General features: G+C 42.9%; 1 protein-coding gene across 2 annotated transcripts in view; it reads right to left on the bottom strand.

Annotated features, from left to right (window-relative positions):
* Window positions 1-20,033, bottom strand: part of RFXAP (regulatory factor X associated protein) — a 77,134-nt gene that overhangs the window by 38,696 nt on the left and 18,405 nt on the right. Inside the window, exons 2-3 of one of the 2 annotated variants that reach the window (XM_069640714.1) lie at window positions 13,326-13,439; window positions 7,000-8,114 (exon numbers count right to left, since the gene is read on the bottom strand). In XM_069640714.1, coding sequence (XP_069496815.1) covers window positions 7,947-8,114; window positions 13,326-13,439 — 282 coding nt within the window. In that variant the 3' untranslated portion in view covers window positions 7,000-7,946. Of the gene's footprint in view, window positions 1-6,999; window positions 8,115-13,325; window positions 13,440-20,033 lie in introns of those variants that run through there. The other variant, XM_069640715.1, reaches the window with a different exon arrangement.

The following is a 20,033-nucleotide window of genomic DNA, read 5'->3' as shown; positions in this document are numbered from 1 at the left end:
CCTGCATCTACAGTGCAGACAGTGCACAATCCATGCCTCCTACCTTCAGGTCTATAGGAAATGAAGCAGGCATTTTGATTTTTAATTGCATACTGGTGCTTTTGGACTGGGAAGCTCCTTCTTGCCCACTGGGCGCTCACCAGCATCTTCATGTTCTGTCAATTGTTTTATATTCTGGCCCGTAGTCGGTCAAGATGACTTTTTTTATGTGCACTTCGTGTAACAGGACAGATGCTGCTTTGGATTATATCGTTTTATTTCTTTGACCGTTGTATTTTGACACGCGTCAGTAATCACTGTCTGCACACTTATTTCAATTTCTTGCAGTGTCAACTAGTTTTGATGGATTTTGAGTTTTGAACTAATGTTGCTTTTTTTGGTGTGGACACAAAAACATAAATGAAAATCTATACCACACGACTGCTTGCATTTGGACGACGATGGTCACTATATCGGCAATACTCCTTCCATAGCTTAAGTCAAACTGCTCTACATGAAACCGAAAACAATAACCAATTGTTATAGGGTAAGGAGTTTTCTCCTTTGTGCAATTTTATTTTATTTTAACATTTTTATTTCAGATACAGCTTCAACTTTACACAACTGAAAATCACTTATATTTCCACGAAAAGCAATGTAACCATCACATTACAATTTAAAAAAATCTCCTCTACTTTTCTCCATAACAAGGTTAGATCACTGATGCAAGCATGGTTGTTACCACTCATAAATTCACTCCACAATGTGTTTCCTGATATGTCACCCACTATCCCAGCTGCACGCCTCGCTTCCTTCCTTCGATCGTTCATTGAACTGCATTCACATAACAGGTCTCTGACCGTTTTGAGTTCATTTGTCCCACATAGTCGACAGTCCCTATAAGCCCTAGAGGACCGATGCCAGGCACCCTGGATTTCCCCTGTTTTAGCCGTATTGAATTTTAGTTGCAGGTAATCCCATATTAAGTAATTGCCGACGAATTGCTCAGCATAGGTGAGCATTTCCCCTCTAGTGGATATGTACATCACAAATTCTTTGGCAGTGTTTTTTGTGTACATGTTCACCATGGCTTGTGCCAGGTCATGCCTTGCTAATATGACCTTCATGGTTTTTTAAATAATGGAAGAGGCATATTTAATGTGTACTCTGGTGCCCGGCGTTAGCCACTTCTTATCCAAGTTGCAAATTCTTCCCACTTTGCTGGTTTTCATCTAGGTTGCACGTGAGGAAAAGGCATCTGTCGTCAGAGCCAATAGAGTGTCTGTCGGTGAGTTAAGTTTCCACAAAGTTGTTAAACAACTAATTATTACCCTAGATACTAAGGGGGAGATGTTAAATTCCAGGTGGTTCATCGCAATCGCTGTGCGCCTTGGAAGCCGCAATAAATGTTTTAGCAGGCATCTTTCCAATTTGCCCACCTCTTCCAACATGCAAGGTGCCCAGACTTCAGCACCGTACAGTACCAACAAAGTGAACTTAGACTGATACAGCCGAGTCAGTGTACCAATCGAGTACCCCTCCCACCCTTCTGCACAAAAGTAGCGAAGTCCCGCTAATGTGGCATTTATTTTACAACCGATATCCTCAAAATGGGTAATACTACTTAGCCTATTATTCAGGTTAATTCCTAAGTATTTATAGGAGTGAACCACCCTCAGTGGCTTACCATTAACCTCCCAAGTTCATTTTTTCTTTTCCTTCTCCCAGAGTCAAATATCATTATTTTGGTTTTTGAGAGGTTTATCACCTGGGAGTTTTTCCTACTCGTAAACCGCACATTTATTCAATGTGGCTTGATGGTGTCAACCAGGTCGTCCGCATATGCCAACCACTGGATCGGTACAGACCCTAAATTGGGAGGGATATCGGATGGATTCTTCAACGCATCGTCCAGGTCGGGCCAAATACAGATTGAAGCACATAGGGGCCAGTGTACATCCCAGTTTCAGGCCCTTGGGGGCGGGTATTCACACCGTAGTGCTCCTGTGATTATCTAACCTGATTTTAACCCTAGTTTGTGAATATAATAGGGTAAGCATTTTTAATAGCCCCAATGTTTTGTGGCTACTTTCCAGTTTACGCCACAGCCTAATGCAGTTCACTGTGTCAAATGCGGCCCTAAAAGCAATAAACATTGCATAAACCGTGAGTTTCCGGATTTCTGCCTGCTGGATTATCGTGGTTAAGGCAGGAATGTTAATGTTCGTATTCACATTTTTTCAGAAACCAGTTTGATTTAGGGGTATGATATTAGCCCCTTTCGTACATGCCTCAAGTTCTTTCAGTAGTACCCGCGCAAATATTTTTGCCGGCATGTCTAGCTTTGCGAGCAAGTGATAATTATTGGGATCCTCATACCTTCCCTTTTTTAGTATGGGCACAATTATACTGTGCTGCAATGAGCTGGGTACCATCTGTAACATCTCTATGCATTTAAACTGGCCGTGTAGTGCCAGGGACCATTGGTCTGGTTCAAATTTTACATGTGAACTGCATATCCCATCAGGGTCCGGCAGTCTAGAGGCCTTACTGTTCCCAATCAGCCCCACAATGTCATTAGATTCCAGGCCGTACCACCAATTGGCTGCTGGTGCTTCCCAACCTCGCAGCTTCCTCCTTCTATCTTGTATGGCACTGTCAAACTTATGAGAGTGGGAATTTGTCCTGCCTAAGTGCACCCTCCCCAGGTGTCTAGCTTTGGTTATGGGACACTCCCGGATTTCCCTCAAGGCTTTCTCAAAGAGAGACACCAGCACTAGGGAACTGTTTTCTTCCACACTGATGAACGCATGCAGAGAATTGTGTGCCACAGGTATTGCCCAGGTTAGGTTAGCATCCTTCCAGGAAATGCGGTTCTGGGCCTTGTTGATGTTTAGTTGTCCTGTCGATCCCTCAGTTACCCCCTTCAACAACAGGTCAAGGTGTGCGATAATCGCATAATGGTCACTTTCCGTGCATGAATGGACACATATCCAGTACAATTGAGGGCCTATTAGCCCTAAACATGTAATCTAGGATCCTACTATTAACATTACCCACCCGCGTTAAATTGGCTGGGTTATCAGATGGGCGAGCTCGATTTAGCACCACAAATCCATATCTTGCTAGCAGGCTGGCCCATCTTAGACTCCAACGGTGCATTCTCAGCCTGGATTCAATGCCTGCTATCCTCCCTCTTCTCTAGAAGTCTCTGACTGAGGAGGTATCAAAGTGGTATGGTGGTGTTAAAATCCCCACAGAGGAGAATGGGCCTGGTAGTCTTCAGCCCACTCAAGATGCTTTCCATTTCCTTAAGCATCTTAGTGACGTCTGCCTCGTGGGGGGGGAGGGAGCATAGATTACAATGATTAGTACCTTTAGAGGGCCCCCACTCCTTCCTTAAGTGTGGCTAGTCGTCCCATCAGGATATTATTTTAGTTGAGTACTATATTTGATTTCCTTTTAGGTACGGACTCTGTTCCGTCCAGTGCGTGTCACTTGGCGCAACTCACTGTACATGCACGCTAGCTTTAGCGTTTAGTTTTATTCTTTTGGTTATTTACTTTTCCTTTCCTTGTACGTCGGAACCGGCGGCAGAGGGTGCCTGGCCTCACACGGACTCAAAGGCTCGGACTCGGTTGGATTAGTCCTCTGTTTGTTTCTCAGCTCCACGCACTGACGGATGCCTGTCCTCCTCCTCTGTCCATCGGGAGGACGAACGGATTAGCTGCGTCAATACCATGTGTCAACTTAGGCTCTCTCGTCCCAGACAGCGTAGCAGTCGTGTGCAGCGGGAGAGGGCTCGCCGTGCCAGAGTTGCACCTAAGTTAAGCCCGTCTGGGATACGGCAGGGCTGGAAGATAATATACATTTGTCACGTGATGATTTACTTGATTTTGCTCTCTCTGAAACGGGTTTTCCATTGAATTTCGTATTGTCACCGGTTGCTGAGATGATCTCTATAGCAGGCAGTCAGCATAATCTTAATGCTTCTCTACTTAACACCTGCTCACTGGTTGCCCATGCAATCTCTGTCTTTGGCTATTTATCAGAAACCGGTCTCGATTTATGCCCGATCGAAACGTGGCTAACTGGAAATTCTGCACCCACTTTTTCTCAAGCCCTTCCAGATGGGTATAAGATCCTGCACATAGACAGAGATGCCCCCCCCCCCATTGTGGTGGCGGCATTGGGATTATTTTTAATTAATCTGTATCTTTCTTTGCAATCTCTTTTATAAGTGGTCTTAAAACAGAAGCGCTTTTAGCTTGTTGTACTTTGTCGGCATCCTCTTGCATTTATTTTTTAGTGCTATACCAACCTCAATGTCCTTATTCTTATTTTTGTTGATCCTTTTGTAGAATTGGTTGCCTCTCTACAAGTCAAATACTCCAATTTAATAGTATTGGGTGATCTTAACATTCGCTTCAATCTTCCTCACACACCAGTTCTGGCACAGTTCTTCGATTCCTTTGTTGTTCTTGGCCTGACTCCGCATGCGCATGAATCTACCTACTTAAAAGAAGACATTTTAGAGCTTATTCTTGGGTCACCGTTTCTCCTGCTCAACAAGTTCTCTGGTCAGATCATTATATTGTTCCATTTTCTATCTCACTCACATTAGTTCACTGTTCCTCTCAAACACCTGCGGTCTGGAAACAGAACTGGTGGCATGTGGATCGCACACATCATCCCTGATAAATGGGAAATGGCAGTTAGCTTCATCGCTGGATTTTACTTTCCTTTCCGAGACGCTATCGTCAGTGGCATACTAGTTTGAGCCTCAAACCTTTTCGGGGTAAGAATCAGCTCTCGTGACAATTGTACACGGCTGAACTTAAATCTTTGCCTGTGAAGGTCAGGCAAGCTGAACGAAGATGGCGTTGATCCTATGAACCTAAATAGAAATGTATTTTCTACCAGGTTACACTCGAATACCATGTAGCAATCAAAGCAGCAAGTTTTTTCTCACAGAAAATTGAATCTGCAGTCAATCAGCTTAAAGAATTATTCTCGGTAGTCACCTCTCTCTTCCTCCGCATGCTTCAGCTCTAGCACGGTACCCTCCCAAAACTTATGCAACTCACTATCATGCTTTTTTACCACTAAAATTGTAAGGCTCACACCTCTTCTTCTGTCAATGTGGAGGGAGCCCCTGTTTCTTTTTACTCGTGGGCTTCTTTTCTGGAGTTCGCTTCTGAGGACGTCCTGTCAGCAGTGTATCGCGTTAAATCTTCCTCTCCTTTGGACCCTGTGCCTCTGGGGGTAATGCAGGAAGTTATGACTTCCAGTCTATCTTGGTTTACCAAGGCAGTTAAGTGGTCCTGTCAGACCGGTACCATCCCATCTGTGTCGTCCCATCTCTCTATTGCCTTTTTCTATGAAACTTCTTGAATCTCTGATCTCCTCTTCTTTCTTCTTTTCAGGAATCCTCTTCTTTTTTTGATCCTTTCCAATCTGGTTTCCGACCAGGGCATGGAACCGAGAGTGTCCTGGTGTTGGTTCTGGACGATCTTACCCTGCTGGCAGATAAGGATTGGGTGGGTGCAGTGATTCTACTTGATCTCTCTGCAGCATTTGATACTGTCGACCAAACCACCCTTCAATCTCGCATTTTGTCCTGGTCCTCTTCTTTATTGAATGCTCAGCCTTATCCACAATTCTTTTTAACATCTACACGCACCCGCTGTTGGAACTCACCGTCTCTAGCGGCTTCTGGTACTATGCATAAGCTGACGACACCCAGACCCTGGTGCGTTTAGATCTTGAGCAGGCTAGGATGGCCTTGGCTCGGTGCGATTGCCTGGGAGCTGTGAAAGGATGGATGGACCTCAACTGGCTCAAATCGAATGCGGATAAGACCAAGATCATGGTGGTGGGTTCAACCTCTGACCCTATTTCGTTCTCTCCATCCTTTTGGCCTCCTTCGCTTGGTGATTTACCTCATCCAGTGAAGGAAGTTAAATATCTGGGAGTGATCTTTTCAGCTTCTCTCTCCATGGTCTCACAGATCGGCGCGGTATGTAAAACCGGTCTCTTTATCTTGAGAACCCTTTGCAAGATACTGCTTTTCTTCCGGTCCACCTCCACCCTTTGGTCGTTGCCTCTCTTATCAATAGTTGGATCGACTATTGTAACGTTCTCTACCTGGTCCTGGCTGAAATTGGTTCATCTGCTCCTGCAGAATATGGCAGCTCGGACGGCTACTCTATATGGGGCCCACATCAGCCCCGTGATTAGGTATCTGCACTGGCTTCCTGTAGTGCAACGCATCAAGTTTAAATCCCTTTGTATAGTTAACCATGCTTATTACCATCAAGGCGTATATTATTTTCAGAAGTTTGTACATAATGCTCCTGAAAGAACTCTGGGCTCAAGCCATGCTCATCTGTTAGTGATTTCTAAACACAGTCGTGCAAGACTAGGTGGGTGCGCATTCTCGTTAACAGCCAGTATCCTATGGAACAAATTGCCCCCTGCACTCAGAAGTACTGCTAACCATCTTCAATTCAGACAGTCTCTGAAAACTCTACTGTTTTATCTTTTTGTTCATATTACCTTGATCATCCCCACGCCAAAATACCTTTTGGTGAACGTGCGCGTTATAAGTGCCATTAACATAACATAACACTGGACATTTTTGAGACACCGTTGACTTCAATGTTAGGACCACTTTTTGGGACTAAAAATAGCTTTCAAACGAGTCCTTGGAAACTAAGCTCTGTCCATAAATAAATGATATTGAATATTTTATGTACTTAGTTGGTGGCCAGCTTGTTGACCGTTAGGCAAAGTTTGTATGCAGTACCCTTTGGGTGTACTACACACAACTCTGACTACAGGTATAGGAAACCAAACCTTTGGTATAAGCTTGTACTACACAGTTTTGGTAGCGTATTCAGCAGACATGCTTATCTCAAGAGGGGTCAATGTGAGCTGTAGGGGAGTTACAGATATTCACAGTGACAGTATTAAAATAAACTCTTACACACAAGGTTTCTTGAATAAACAATTATTTATTTATCAGTCAGTTAGAGTAAGCCTTCTTCAGAAGGGAGCAATAGAAAAGTAACACACAAATGCACTTAAATACTGTACACTCTTAGTTTCTAAATCAGTAAAGACCCGTTTGGGATGGCCCACAGACACAACTTACACCCTCAGGTGACTTCAATGGCTAGGGTGCTGGGCACATTAATATTTTACTGTTTGCATTTAGAATACTGTTTGAAGTTGGTAAAAGGAAAAGATTATTAGAACAAAAGACCACAAATATTCTCAAGCAGGCAAATACTTTTGGATCCCCTAAGAAGAGTCATTCAGTACAACAGGCTACGCCAAAGTCAATGGGCAAAAGTTTATATAGGATGAAGCACTTATGGTAGGTAAGTAGAAAAGTCTTTGCACAATGTTTTAGAAGTCTTTGAAGAAAAGAAGAATCAAATGTAGGGCCACAAGCTGATTAGACGCGAGTAGTAGAAGATGCAAGCAACTCTACAGTAAGAGGTAAATTCTCTCAGACTTTACAGTACCTTTGTATTGAAGAAAAAGTGCAGCAGATGACTACTGTTCCTGTGCAGCTCTGCAGATCTCACTGTTCCTGGGCCTCAGTCGTGGCAACAAGAGGGAGGACTTCTGGGGACTCCTGCACTGCAATGGGAGGGTCACCGATCGCAACCGGCAATCTTCAAATCAGTGGCTGTTCAGTGTTTCAGCTCCTTGCGTTTACCGAAAATAGCAACACTGCAGTTCCTGGCTGTCGAGATGGACTTTCCTTGCTTCTGGGGTCCCGCACTCTGTTGAGTGGGCTCAGGCTCGGCCAGTCCTGCTTCCTGGGAAAACTGCAACATCTCTGCTGCTCGAGGAATGCACCTCTGTAATCTAAAAGTCTGTGTTGTGTTGAGATTGATTCTTCAGCTGGTTCTCCTCCTCACAGTCCACAAACTCACCTGAAGTAGTTCTGTTCATTAGGGAGCGGGGGCTCTGCTGTTGAATGCCCCTGCCCATACGGCTGAGAACGGAGACTGACTGAGGTCAGAGCTCCTCTCTGCGATCTCCAGGTTGGTGGAGTGGTGCATTGTCTTTAGTGACTGCATCTCTTTACTCGGGTGCCATAATCTCCAGGTAACAACGAACTGAAAAAAATAAATTCCTTTTCACACATTTCATGAAGGTTAGTTCCCTAAAAAGGTGTAAAAATGCAGCAGTGTTCTTAAGACTCATACATTGTATAAGGTAACGCACTCTGTAAGAAACTGTTTTCAATTAGGAGGCACTATGTGGACATCAATGGAAAATGCGAGTTTTACAGCAACACATTACTATTTTAATGAAGCAAAAATATTTTCTTGCTGCATAATGTCTAAATAAATGCCACTATAGTCGGTGGTTGGATGCCTGCGGTTATCCCATGGGCGATTCCAGGAAGTCTATTTTTGTAACCACACACTTCAATACTTTCCTACATCTGATTGGCGTGCAGTCAGTTCTTAGATCCGTTGTATGGTGCTTGTGTTTCGTTCAGTTTGTATTCTCTTGGTTCCATGTGAAAATGCTGGCGTTTAAGGCAGCAGCAAAAATAAAACAAGAAGAAGAAAACATAAGCCGCTTGCTTGTATTTTTTCTTTTACCCGGCAATGGGTTTTGGTCGTGAAGAGGGATACCACCTATACATACCCCCACTACCCATAGCTAGTGGAAATAAAATTAAAAAAGAAAATCACAAGCAAGCTGCTTCTGGAGTTTATTGCACCGGCGGAAGAACAGGAGGGATGCTACCAGCGTTTTTTGCTGCTGGTAATAAAACATTGGCATTTCCATCTAGTACGATTCTCTGTGGTGATGCATCACGCCATCATTTCAAAGATTAGTGACCCATACATCTGACATACAATGCCCGTAAAGAGGCTGGCCATTTCCTTTTTTACCAGAGGGCGATAAACAGCGACTCTGAAGATTGCAATTGCCAATGCAACTGCTTTTCAGATAGGTGCACTGTTTCATTATCAAAAACTGGTTGGTTGTACGAGTCGATTTATTTCAGAACCTTGGATTAATTTGCAGAGTAATTAAGCACTTATTGGGTAAAATTCTGCTATTCTTGTGGCAAGCAACATTTCTCCAATGGCGCTGGAATCCTCTTTTGATGCAAGGACTATTTATTCCATCATTTCACCTCCAATTTAGAAATTTGGCTGTGCAGTAAAATCGGGGGTCATTCCACTATTGCCAAACAAGTGGCGGTACCAGAATTAATGCCAAACATGTACGCACCACCAAATCTGTAGTGATGCCCACGGTATGGTGGGGGAAATCCCCTTATGGGCGCTTTCAATGAACTCCCTCTGCAGGTTTATTTCGAGGAGTGGGAAGTGGCCATTCTGTTTTGTTGAATAAGATTTTCTCATTTACACTTTTGCGAGCTGCAATGTTTTCTGAGATTGCAGATCTACTTGTACCAAGTGATCCACGTGCTGTTTGTTAAGCTTCGAGCCTCCAACACTGGCTTGCTGTAATATTCCTCTTGCTTAGTCTGCTGAGCCACAAAGATTGGGCTTTCTCAACCTTCATGGCTGGGCTCTAGGAAGATATGGGCCGGTAGCTTTCCTTTTCTAAGATCTCAGTAAATAAAGTTAAACTTCTGGTTACACAAGCCCATGCACGTAGAATATGGGTAGGCTTATTATGTGCCAACTTGCAAGCCTTTCTGCTTAACATTATTTAGCAAAACTCGATAATTCAATACCAAGCATTTAATAATTGCTTTAATACCCCACCTGTCTCCTCCCTACCTTCTCTTTCAGCACCAGATGTTTCAAATGTCTGAAGAAAGTGCGGGTGCTTTATAAAACCATCACTGACTCACCAAATCCCATTTGCCACCCATAAACCAATGCCCCTCCGAAACAATTCTGTCTATACCGTTCGCTCTTCAAATCAGACTCACCTTTTTCAATTGCTCTCAGACATTTTTCTCAGAGCTATAAATTGGCTATTGTGAATACTTTATTCAACAAACTTCTTGATCCATCTAACCCTACAATTTCTTCTTACCTTATGGTCCGAACTACTTCAACTTTCATTGATACCCAATATTTAATCTCCGGTCACCTGTTGAGTTGGGGTTCAGGCCTTGCCATTTCCCTACATCTGCATATGTGCCGTTTCTCATTTTATTCATCAAACATTATTTTTTTTATAGCCATAATCTGAACAGCCTGGGGACATGGTTATGTTATGTTGAAGGAAGAGGACGGTGAACCCGGGGGGCTCTTTTACTCAAGGTAATATGTCGTACTATGGATGGGACTGAGAATAACAAGACCGACTCAGGGAGTTGGCAAATAACTCTGTTTTAACATTAATTGTCTAAAACAGGGAGTACAACGGACATCAACGGACGTCGCACAGCATAATTTCAATGCAGTTTATAAAAAATATCACACTTATATAATGAAACTTCGTCACACGTGACAGCATCCTACATGGCAAATTAAGGAAACCTACAGGAGATTGTGGTTGGCACTAATGGGGCGTCTAAGTATACTTTCTATATGGGATAGGATTGTGATTGGGTCTCTATAGTCTGGTGGGCACTCATGCCCTCCCCAAGTGCAAGTCATAGTGCAAGCCATCCTCGATAGCTACTAGAAACATACCATTAATTGACTCTTAAACTATGAAGCTCTTCGTTATACGGCCTTCTTCAATTGGTTGGCATGCTCGTACCCTTCTGGAATATTCAATGCTCTAGCAGCACATAGGCTGGTACCCCAGGTGTTGGTTGGTGAGCCTGACCATGTCTCCCCACCCAATAAACCCAATATCTCGAATCACTCATGCAGTCTGCCATTCACATTGTCTTTGAACTCGGCCTTGTAGTAGTTCCTCGCCTCTGGGATAAAAGGGAGTATAGGCACTCACCATCTTCAATCTGGTGCTCCAAGCTGTTTATCTAATTTCATCCTCAGCTCATGTGATCGGAGACCGTGAATTTGCTCATATTCTAGCATTTAATAGACTTTAATAAAAAAACTTGGCACCCATGGTGTTCTCTCTTTGCAACTGAACAAGGGATGCCTCTGCTTCTCAAGTCTACTGTTCTTCGCAGCTGATAACCAGTTCTTGGCTGCTTCTAATCTTTGACAACAAGCCAGGCAACCTCTTTGGTCTTGCTTAGAGTTTGAAACTATTCTTTGCTGCGACACACATAGCCTTCAATCCATCATCTTCCATGGAGACTTGCTTACTAAATTATGTCATTGAATGTCCAGAACTCTACATACATGTAGGCGGCACAGCCTGCAGTCTATATACTACATATAGCCAGCCTTATGGATACTTAGTCTACTTGCATTACAGCGTCTGTACAATTGTAAAACGACTTAGGTTTTCTGCCGTGCTCTTCACAAATGCAATCTCTGTTCCGCACATGAAAGCTTACTCGATTCTTTATTCTGACTTTAGATTCTTCATCGTCTATGCATTTTCTTCTCTGGTCATCCTTTTCAGTGCGTTACATTCATCTTTCGTGACATCACCAGCTTCTTTCTTTTTGCATCTTTATACTTCTGACCATCCGTCCTTCGAGGATACCGCACGTAGGGTCTTCTCAACAGATATCTTGCCTCAAAAATTCTTCGTGTTATAGCTACCATTACTGACGTTGCACAGGTCAAGACTTCTGGTTTCCAACATATCGGCAGAATAGGGGCGGGACATCCTGTAGAGGCATTCAGCTCCTCCTCTACAACTGGGTTGGTTAGTGAGGGAAGAATGATAGGATGGGTCCAGAAGCAGGAGAAACTGGCGTCTGTGTGCGCTAGTTTGCAGATGGTAGGTTGCGTGGTTGGTTACGTGCATTGGCTTGTATCCGTATGGGTAAGGTCGAATGCCTGGGACGTTTTCTGTGTGGCTGTTATGTTAGGGTATGTATGTGTTTTGTGTGTAAATTGGCAAGTGTTTAAGGTTGTGCACACTGGCTTGTTATGTCCGTACGGGTAAGGTCCAGTGTTCGTTTTTTTTTGTAAGTGTGTAGCGGTGCACGTGATCTACAAAGGCTGGAGACACAAGTTGATGAAACGGCAGTGGAAAGCCTTGCAGGTTGAGTCCCATTGATCACTCAAACTCCGGCACAACACTGGAAAAAAGGATTCATTTAATGGAGTGCAACTATACAGTAAATGCTAGTGATTTTATGATTGAAGCTTGCTTTACTGTGCAAACTTGAGGACTATGAATTTTAACTGAAGTCATGGTTAAGTTTCACAGAGGTTTTTTGTGGGCTAGGATTCTTCTGTCCTGTCTAGGAAGACTACTCATTTTACACATAAGGGATTTCGCCCACACATGCTTTTGTCCCTAGATATACTCACTTTTACTGTGTGCCTAGATATTCCCACTGCGATATCGTTCTTGGACACAACTTTGTTTTTATTCTTTTCTCCTGGCTATTCTTACTTGTTGTGTTCCTCTACATATTTCTGCAGTCTCATGTTAACTTTGTTCCACAGGGGTGCCGCATTGGCAATCTCTGCTGGCGCACAACACATCATAAGTAGTCCATGTAAGGGTCAGCAATATTGCACCTTGAAACAGAACTCTGTGACCCTGTGAATGTTCAACATAGACCAGATTACCATACAAACAGGGAATAATACACGCATTTGCTGCACAAAGACAGATAAACGGCACATGCAATACTTAATTGACTGAAAAGCAAGTCAAGTTTCACTCTAAACCAGTCTATTGGAAAAGAAAGGCAGCATTGCAGAGGAATTTTAAATATGGAAAGCATGCATGTGTTTGATGCACAAGTATGGTCGGCTTTCTTTGAAAATTTAAAATCGTATGCACAGTTAGTCCCCATCTATCGTCTTTTCCCCAAATACTGGCAAATGTTGGGAACATTAGGATTTCTAACATAAAAAATGGCTGCTTTAAAGGAGTGAATCTAACACAAGGTATTGATCTCCTTAAAGATTGCTTTGCGAACCAAAATGTCAAAGACTTTGCCATGCCTACATGTAGATGCTAGTCACTAAGGTGGTCATTTGGTAGAGAAGTATATGTCCTCAAAGAAGAGCTGCAGTGATGTCTTCAGTATATGACATGCACCCACCTATTGAGAACAATTAAATAGGACCCAACTTGTCTGAGTAATAAACTTCAACCATTTACCAACAAGACACTCGAAGAGCAATATCCTTACCGCTTTTTGATTATTGTACTTTGCAACCATTAAAGGTTTTTTTATGCTACAAGAAGTACTTCAATAGCATCCACGTGCTATGCCGCCTTTCCTATTCTTATGGAAACATAGGACTGGGTAGGGATACCATACTTACCAATCTTTTCTGGTTCAATACTTGTTCTAACAGAGTAGGCCTTGAAGGGCGATCGCCAACAGAAACACCGGTCCTTTGCTTTGCAATAGCAATAGAGCATAATTCTGTACCTTCCTAAAAAGAAATAAAATGTATAACTTGACACAATGAATACATGTGAATAAAGAAACATTGCAAGAAAGCTTAAAATGCTTTCCTTGGTGGTTCTAATCTGTAAAAGGTATACTTATAGATATTAAATACACTAGTTTTAAAATATATTTTAATGTTTATAACTAGACAAAAATAATAGTGGAGTTCAGTTCTCTGGAAATAAAAGACTAGACAGGGGAATGGACGAAGGACTGAAAGCAGCCCTCAGACATGCTGATACACCAGGCCCATAGATTTCATCAAGCAAGTGCAGCCAGTTGACCAGACTGATGCAGTAGGAAATCGGAGTGGGGTCAGGGATGTAGGAACTCTTCCTTGTAAATGTTTCACAAGACAACTTCACATCTTGGAGAAATATGAACTCATCAGCATCATTATGCACTAAGTTACGTTTTTAATCACCATTCTGATACCCAGCAACTGGAACACTACCTCTCCCTCACCCCCTGTATAAAAAAGTAATTTAAAAGGTAAGGGTTAATCAGCATACACAGCAGAAAACATAGTATACTGTCCAGAACATCCCGATTTGATCTGGGCTTTGTAGATCACCTCTGTTCACAAAAGTGTACTGTGAGGGAATCAATCTACAGGGCACGGATGTTAGCACAACACAAACAAAGCCAGTTCTCGTGGCAGCCTCCAAAGCAAAAGCTCACGCTAGCGGCCAAGGGGGAGAAGTGGTGGAAGTGATTGAGGAGGAATGAGAAACAGGAATCGATTCAGCAAATACAAATAAAGGGTCTTTGTGCCAATGATTACCCCTGGTCTACATCCACTAAGACATCACTGAAAAAACTGCACTGCAATACAATAGTAGGAGTCAAACCCAGTGAGACAAATTGACTCACTCCTTTTCAGTTACTAACCTCCTCTCCCTTCCCTTTGTCCTGGGGAGGGATAGGGGCTGTGATATAGTCACAGGAACGCCGTAGGGAAAAGAAGGAGGGGCCCAGCCCAGCATCAGCAATGGCTCCACAGGGCATTAGTGGAGGGGATTGGCAGATGGTGGCGGTGCCCAACTATCGGTAAGGGGAGCAAGTGAGAACCCAGTGGTTCCCAACACACGTGTGGAAAGGGAGCACGACTGTGCACAGTACTCCTGGCCTGTGCTAAAGTGGGATCTATGTAATCATGGAGAGCAACAAAAATTGGTGGCCGTGTAGTTGTGGTTAAGTTGCTGTTTCCATAGGAACTGCACTTTTTGGGCAGCTTATAACTTCGCTCCCACTGGACGAATCCTCACCAAACTTTGCAAAAAAAAGTATATGGGCCACTCTGAATTTTTTTGTTCTGGGGGTCGGTCTTCATGATGTAATTTCTATGGACACCTTGTACTCACAGTAAATGTGGGGTGCAATAACGATAGCACTTCAGTCCATGCAGTGGACAGGAAACTTGTAACTGTTGAAAGCACACGCGTAGTGGTAGGCAACATTGAAATTGACAACATGCCGTGAATGCATTATTTTTTCCGATGGCTACTATTATATTTATTAGTAGGCCGCCATGGGTGTCAAATGCTACAGTGGTTGTGGCCAGGGCCTAGAGTCTTGGATGCATGGCCGTCGGCCGAAGGCCTTCCTTCCAAGACTGTAGGCCCTGGCCACAAGCACCGCCGCATGTGCCACCCATGCATACACCCGTAGTGTTGCGTTTTGATTGGCAAGTTGTGGGGAGTGCGTGCAGTCTTGGGTGCATGGCCAAAGGCCATGCACCCAACAACAAAGTGCTAAGTACTAGACGTGGAAGCCACTGCACACCCATCCCATGTAAGATCTACGGACATACAGCTAGGAGTGAAGCCTCTGGCCAGATGCACTGAAGGATAACACCTATAGATTAACCCCCACTACTACACATCACTGAGGTGGTTGTGGGGAGACCCTGCACTCTTGGGTGCATGGCCGCACCCAATAATACACTTATACCTTCTTAATGACGTATGTTCTATGGCCGCCTTGTATGCACAGAAAATGAGGGGTCCAATAAGGCCAGTATAGTGCACAGGGAAGTTGTTGCAGTTGTAAGGACACGTGTGGTGTTAGGGAATATTGAAATCGGCACCATGCCGTAATTGCTATACTTTTTCGTAAGGTTATTGAATTCATCAGTACACCGCCATAGGTGGCACATGCTACAGTGGTTGTGGTCAGGGCATAGAGTCTTGGCTGCATGGCCGAAGGCCTTACTTCCAAAACTCTAGGCCTTCGGCCATGCATCCAAGACTCTAGGCCCTGGACACAACCACCGTAGCATGTGCCACCCATGCATACACCCCTAGTATTGCTTTTCGATTGGCAAGTAGTGGGGAGTGCGTCAACTCTTGGGAAGGCGATGCACCCAAGAACAAAGTTATAAGTACTAGACGTGCAAGCCACTGCACACCCATCCCATGTAAGATCTATGGACATACAGCTAGGAGTGAAGCCTCTGGCCAGAAGCACTGAAGAATATCACACCTATAGAAAAACCAACACATCACTGAGGTGTTTGTGGAGAGACCCTGCACTCGGGTGCATGGCCAAAGCCCATGCACCCAAGACTGAAGTCATAAGCAGTGGAGTTACATTTAATATGGGTGTGTTGTAAAGCGCTAGTTGTGTTGACGCCCTAGAGTCTTCGCTTCATGGCTGCAGACGATGGTCCGAAAAGTAAATTTATAAGTAGCTAATTTACAAGGACCATGCTTTTGATATGCAGCGATGGTTGTGGATAGGAACTATACTCCTTGTACCTTGGTCGTAAGGCGTAGGTTAGCCTACAGGCACTACAGCATATTAGTACCATAGATTAGACGTGTAGATTCACATGTGCAGAAAATGACTGCCAATATACTTACTGCTTACTTTGTTCAGAATCCACATACATTTTTTAAGTTATCGTTCTTGGTGGAAGTATCCCTTTTTCCATTTCTGTGATGAAAGAAAAAGGTGTGTTAGTGTTTGCATTTTTTGAAAATGTACTACATTGCATAATAGACAGTTAACCTTTTTTTATTTTACCCTCATATTTAGTTTACAAACCAGTGTACTATGCATTGCGCTCAGTTTCTGTGTTTTCTTTTCTAATCCTTGGGTCTGGGGAAAGAAAATCCTTGTCGGATTAAAAAAACCCTTTGTTTCCTATGGTACTAACGACTTCCTTGTTTCCTTTGAGTGTTTCCTTCATCTTTCTGATCAATGTTATGTTTGCTGCCTTCCTGCCCATTTTTTTTTTAAACACTGTTTTGGTTCAAAGGCATACAGATTTAACAAACGATTCAGAAATGGTAAGTTAATCTTATTCATCTTCCCCTTCTTTCTGATATTGTCCAACAGTAAGCAAGGTCTCTTAGCCTTTGAGTGTTTTCATTTTTCACTTAACAATCCCCATCCTCCTTCCCCCCCTTGTCCCACCCTCCCCTTTCCCACCCCCCCACCCTGCTTTGACTAACACTTCGGAGTAATATAATACAGTACAGAGTTCAACCTGTGTGAGGGCTCTGGGTAAGTATTGTCCTGTGTTCATCCTCTCCTGCCTTTGGTGTCAATTATATGACATGTATGCTTCTGAGAAGACAGGGTTTAAAGAAGTGGGCCTCTCTGTCACTCACGCACTCATGGAATGGAGTCCAGATCCTCAGGAATTTTTGGTATTTCCCCACAGTGAGTGTGCATATTTTCTCCATGGCCATCACTCCCCAGACCTTGATCCACCACCAAGCCACTACTGGGCCCTCTTCACTTTTCCAGTTTTGCGCTAAGGTCATCCTAGCCGCTGATAGCAGGTGTGTGATGAGAGTGGCCATCGCCCCTGACATTGCATATTTGCCATCTATCGGAGCACCTAACAGAATAGTCTTCAGGGACATCGGAAGTTCGACACCAGTGATGTCTTTAAAGTGGCCCAAAATCCCCTTCCAATACACCTCTTACTTTGGGACATGTCCACCACATATGAATTAAGTCGCCTCTCTCTCCACAATTTCTCCAGCAGAGTGGCGAATAGATCTCGGTGATCTTATGCAGATGGTGCAGGGGCATATACCACTGTACACACATTTTATAGGTGGATTCTTTAATCGTGGTGCATCTAGAGGCCCCATGCGCACGTGACCATATTTAACACCATTCATCTTCCGTTAGGGATTCTTGCAGGTCACGTTCCCAATTCCCTCGATATGGGAGGCGGTCTGATGCTTGGGAATTTGAGAGAAGTTTGTACAGTCTGGTGATACCTTTTGGAGTCTGACCCTCCTGTAAGGTTAGCTCTAAGCCAGACGGTGGTCGAGTACCTGCTCTTTTCACCATCGGATGGGTTATCCAATGTCTTATTTGCGCATACCGGTACCGCTCTCTTTCCCCTATGCCAAACTTCTGCTGACAGTCTGCCTTCCTGCCCATTTTTAACAACAGTTAGATACCTGTAGGCGTATTCTACCTGTGCATTTGTTTCGACCTATCTGTGATAATCATTCATTTGTGTCATTCTTCCATCCTCTTGGGTAGTTGGATACCTGTGGGCATATTCTAACTGTTTGTAGTCTTTCACATAATTTGTTGACAATCTTGAAGCACACATTTTGTAAATTTTGGCTTTAAGAACATTAAGTACGCATTTGTTAGGTTAGCTGGCAATCTCTGCTTTAGAGTAATGGTGCTATCATTAAATTCGAACCATCCACAATTCTTTTTAATGTATGCAGTGTAGTGACCTGCATTCGTTGTAGCTCCTGCATGGCAGATTATTCCTACGGTTGTAAAGGTTTTCTTTCCAAGTGACACTTGACCGTGTGTGAATTCAGTCAGTTTGCAGTTGTTTTTGGTGCCATCTGCATTATAACGTAGAAGCATAAGTATTATGTAGGCACTATGTGATTGTATCAGTAAGGTGGAGCGATTGTCTGAATTGCAAATACTACATAATCTGCCATGGTTTGCATTTTGTACAAGTTGCTGAAATGGAATGCTCTCACAATTTGGTATGGAAACATACACAAATCGCTCATTTGGGATTTCTTCCTGTATCACTTTGCTACAGAGATTGCATGTATTTTTCCACATGTACGAAATTTGGAATATTTCATTTACAGGTATGCTTTTGTTTTCCAATACTAATAGTATTAACATTAGAAATTCTTGTGGATCTTCTTGTGAGTTCATAGTGAATCTCACCATTCCATCACAGTCGTCCAATTGTTGCCTTACTCCATGAACACTTTATGTTTTGTCAGGGTTGCTTGTTGCATTTCTATGCAGCACTAACATTTGCAAACACAATTGCTCTGTACTGTGCAGGTAAATATTGTTAACAATTGGTGGCAACTGAAATAGAATATTCATTGCTACATTTGCATAGCAATTTACCCCACTTTCATTTGCAAATTTGAATGGCCCAACAAGTTCTGTATCCGAGTGCATTTTTTCTGTTTTTCTGTTCCTGGTTTACATTCCCCAATAGGTTCTTCTTTGTTTGTGGTAATTGCTGAAACTTTAGCTTCTTTTCTTTTCTTTGCGGAATTTGCTGTTGAATTCTGTTGCATTTCTGTTTCATTTACTTTTCTTTTACCACATTTCACTTTATCTGGAACAGGGTATTGTTTCAGATGAGGGGTGTACAGTGAACGCAATCTATTATATTCTAGAATGCAAGGAATATCAGCTTTGACTTTACTTGAATCAAAGTTTATTAGTAATAGACCGTCAAGTGTGCGTAAGCGTGATAATGCTACGTAGCTCATGCCTTCCTTAAACACTGTTTCCTAGATCTATCAATGCTTTGTCTAGGGTAAGACCTTGGGATTTATGAATGGTAACTGCATATGCAAGAGTTAGAGAAAATTGCTCTCTATGTACATACATGTCTTTGAAGAGAAGGAATCGAGTAATTGAGCGCCCTATCCTTTTCACTTCTGAAACTTTATCAAAACGAATATTTACAAACTGAATGTTGCATCACGTGGGTATGATTGAAAGCCAACAACTGTGCCCAGTGCTCCAATAACTAGCCCTTGCTCTAAGTCAAGGTTACGTTTAAGCATTACTCTACAATTTAAGGATAATTTCAATATTTTTTCCAACCCAGCTGTGTTGGAGATTGAATTTTCTAAAGTATTTAGTCGTGTTGTGGCTTGTTCACACATGGGTACTGTCATACCATGTACGTCTAGTTTGTCTGTGGCGCTAATTAATATTATTGGTTGCATTTCTTTAACATTGTTTCATTGAATTTGAAACAGGTTGCAAGAGTTGGCATTAAGGCCATACAATTGACTTTTATGTGCGCTATTTGTTCCATAACATTGGTTGCACATGCATTATCGCCATAAACCATAAAGTGCATGTATATGCCGGTTTTTCAATACAACTTGTGCTTCTTGCGATAATACACCAAATCTAATACTTTTTAAGATGTTGGCATAAGTGAGATCTGCAGATTGCTGCATGTTCTCAGTTAATTCTCTGTATTGGAAATGTTTCCAAAGGTTAACATGACCTATGCTACCAACAGTTTTCCGGCAGTGTTTGTGGCCTAAGGTTTTAAAAATCGGTTCACCTTTCACTGGTGTCAATT

Source organism: Ambystoma mexicanum, chromosome 7q, assembly GCF_040938575.1.
Source record: "Ambystoma mexicanum isolate Mex_15411 chromosome 7q, UKY_AmexF1_1, whole genome shotgun sequence".
NCBI lineage: Eukaryota > Metazoa > Chordata > Amphibia > Caudata > Ambystomatidae > Ambystoma > Ambystoma mexicanum.
This window is presented reverse-complemented; position numbering and strand designations above follow the sequence as displayed.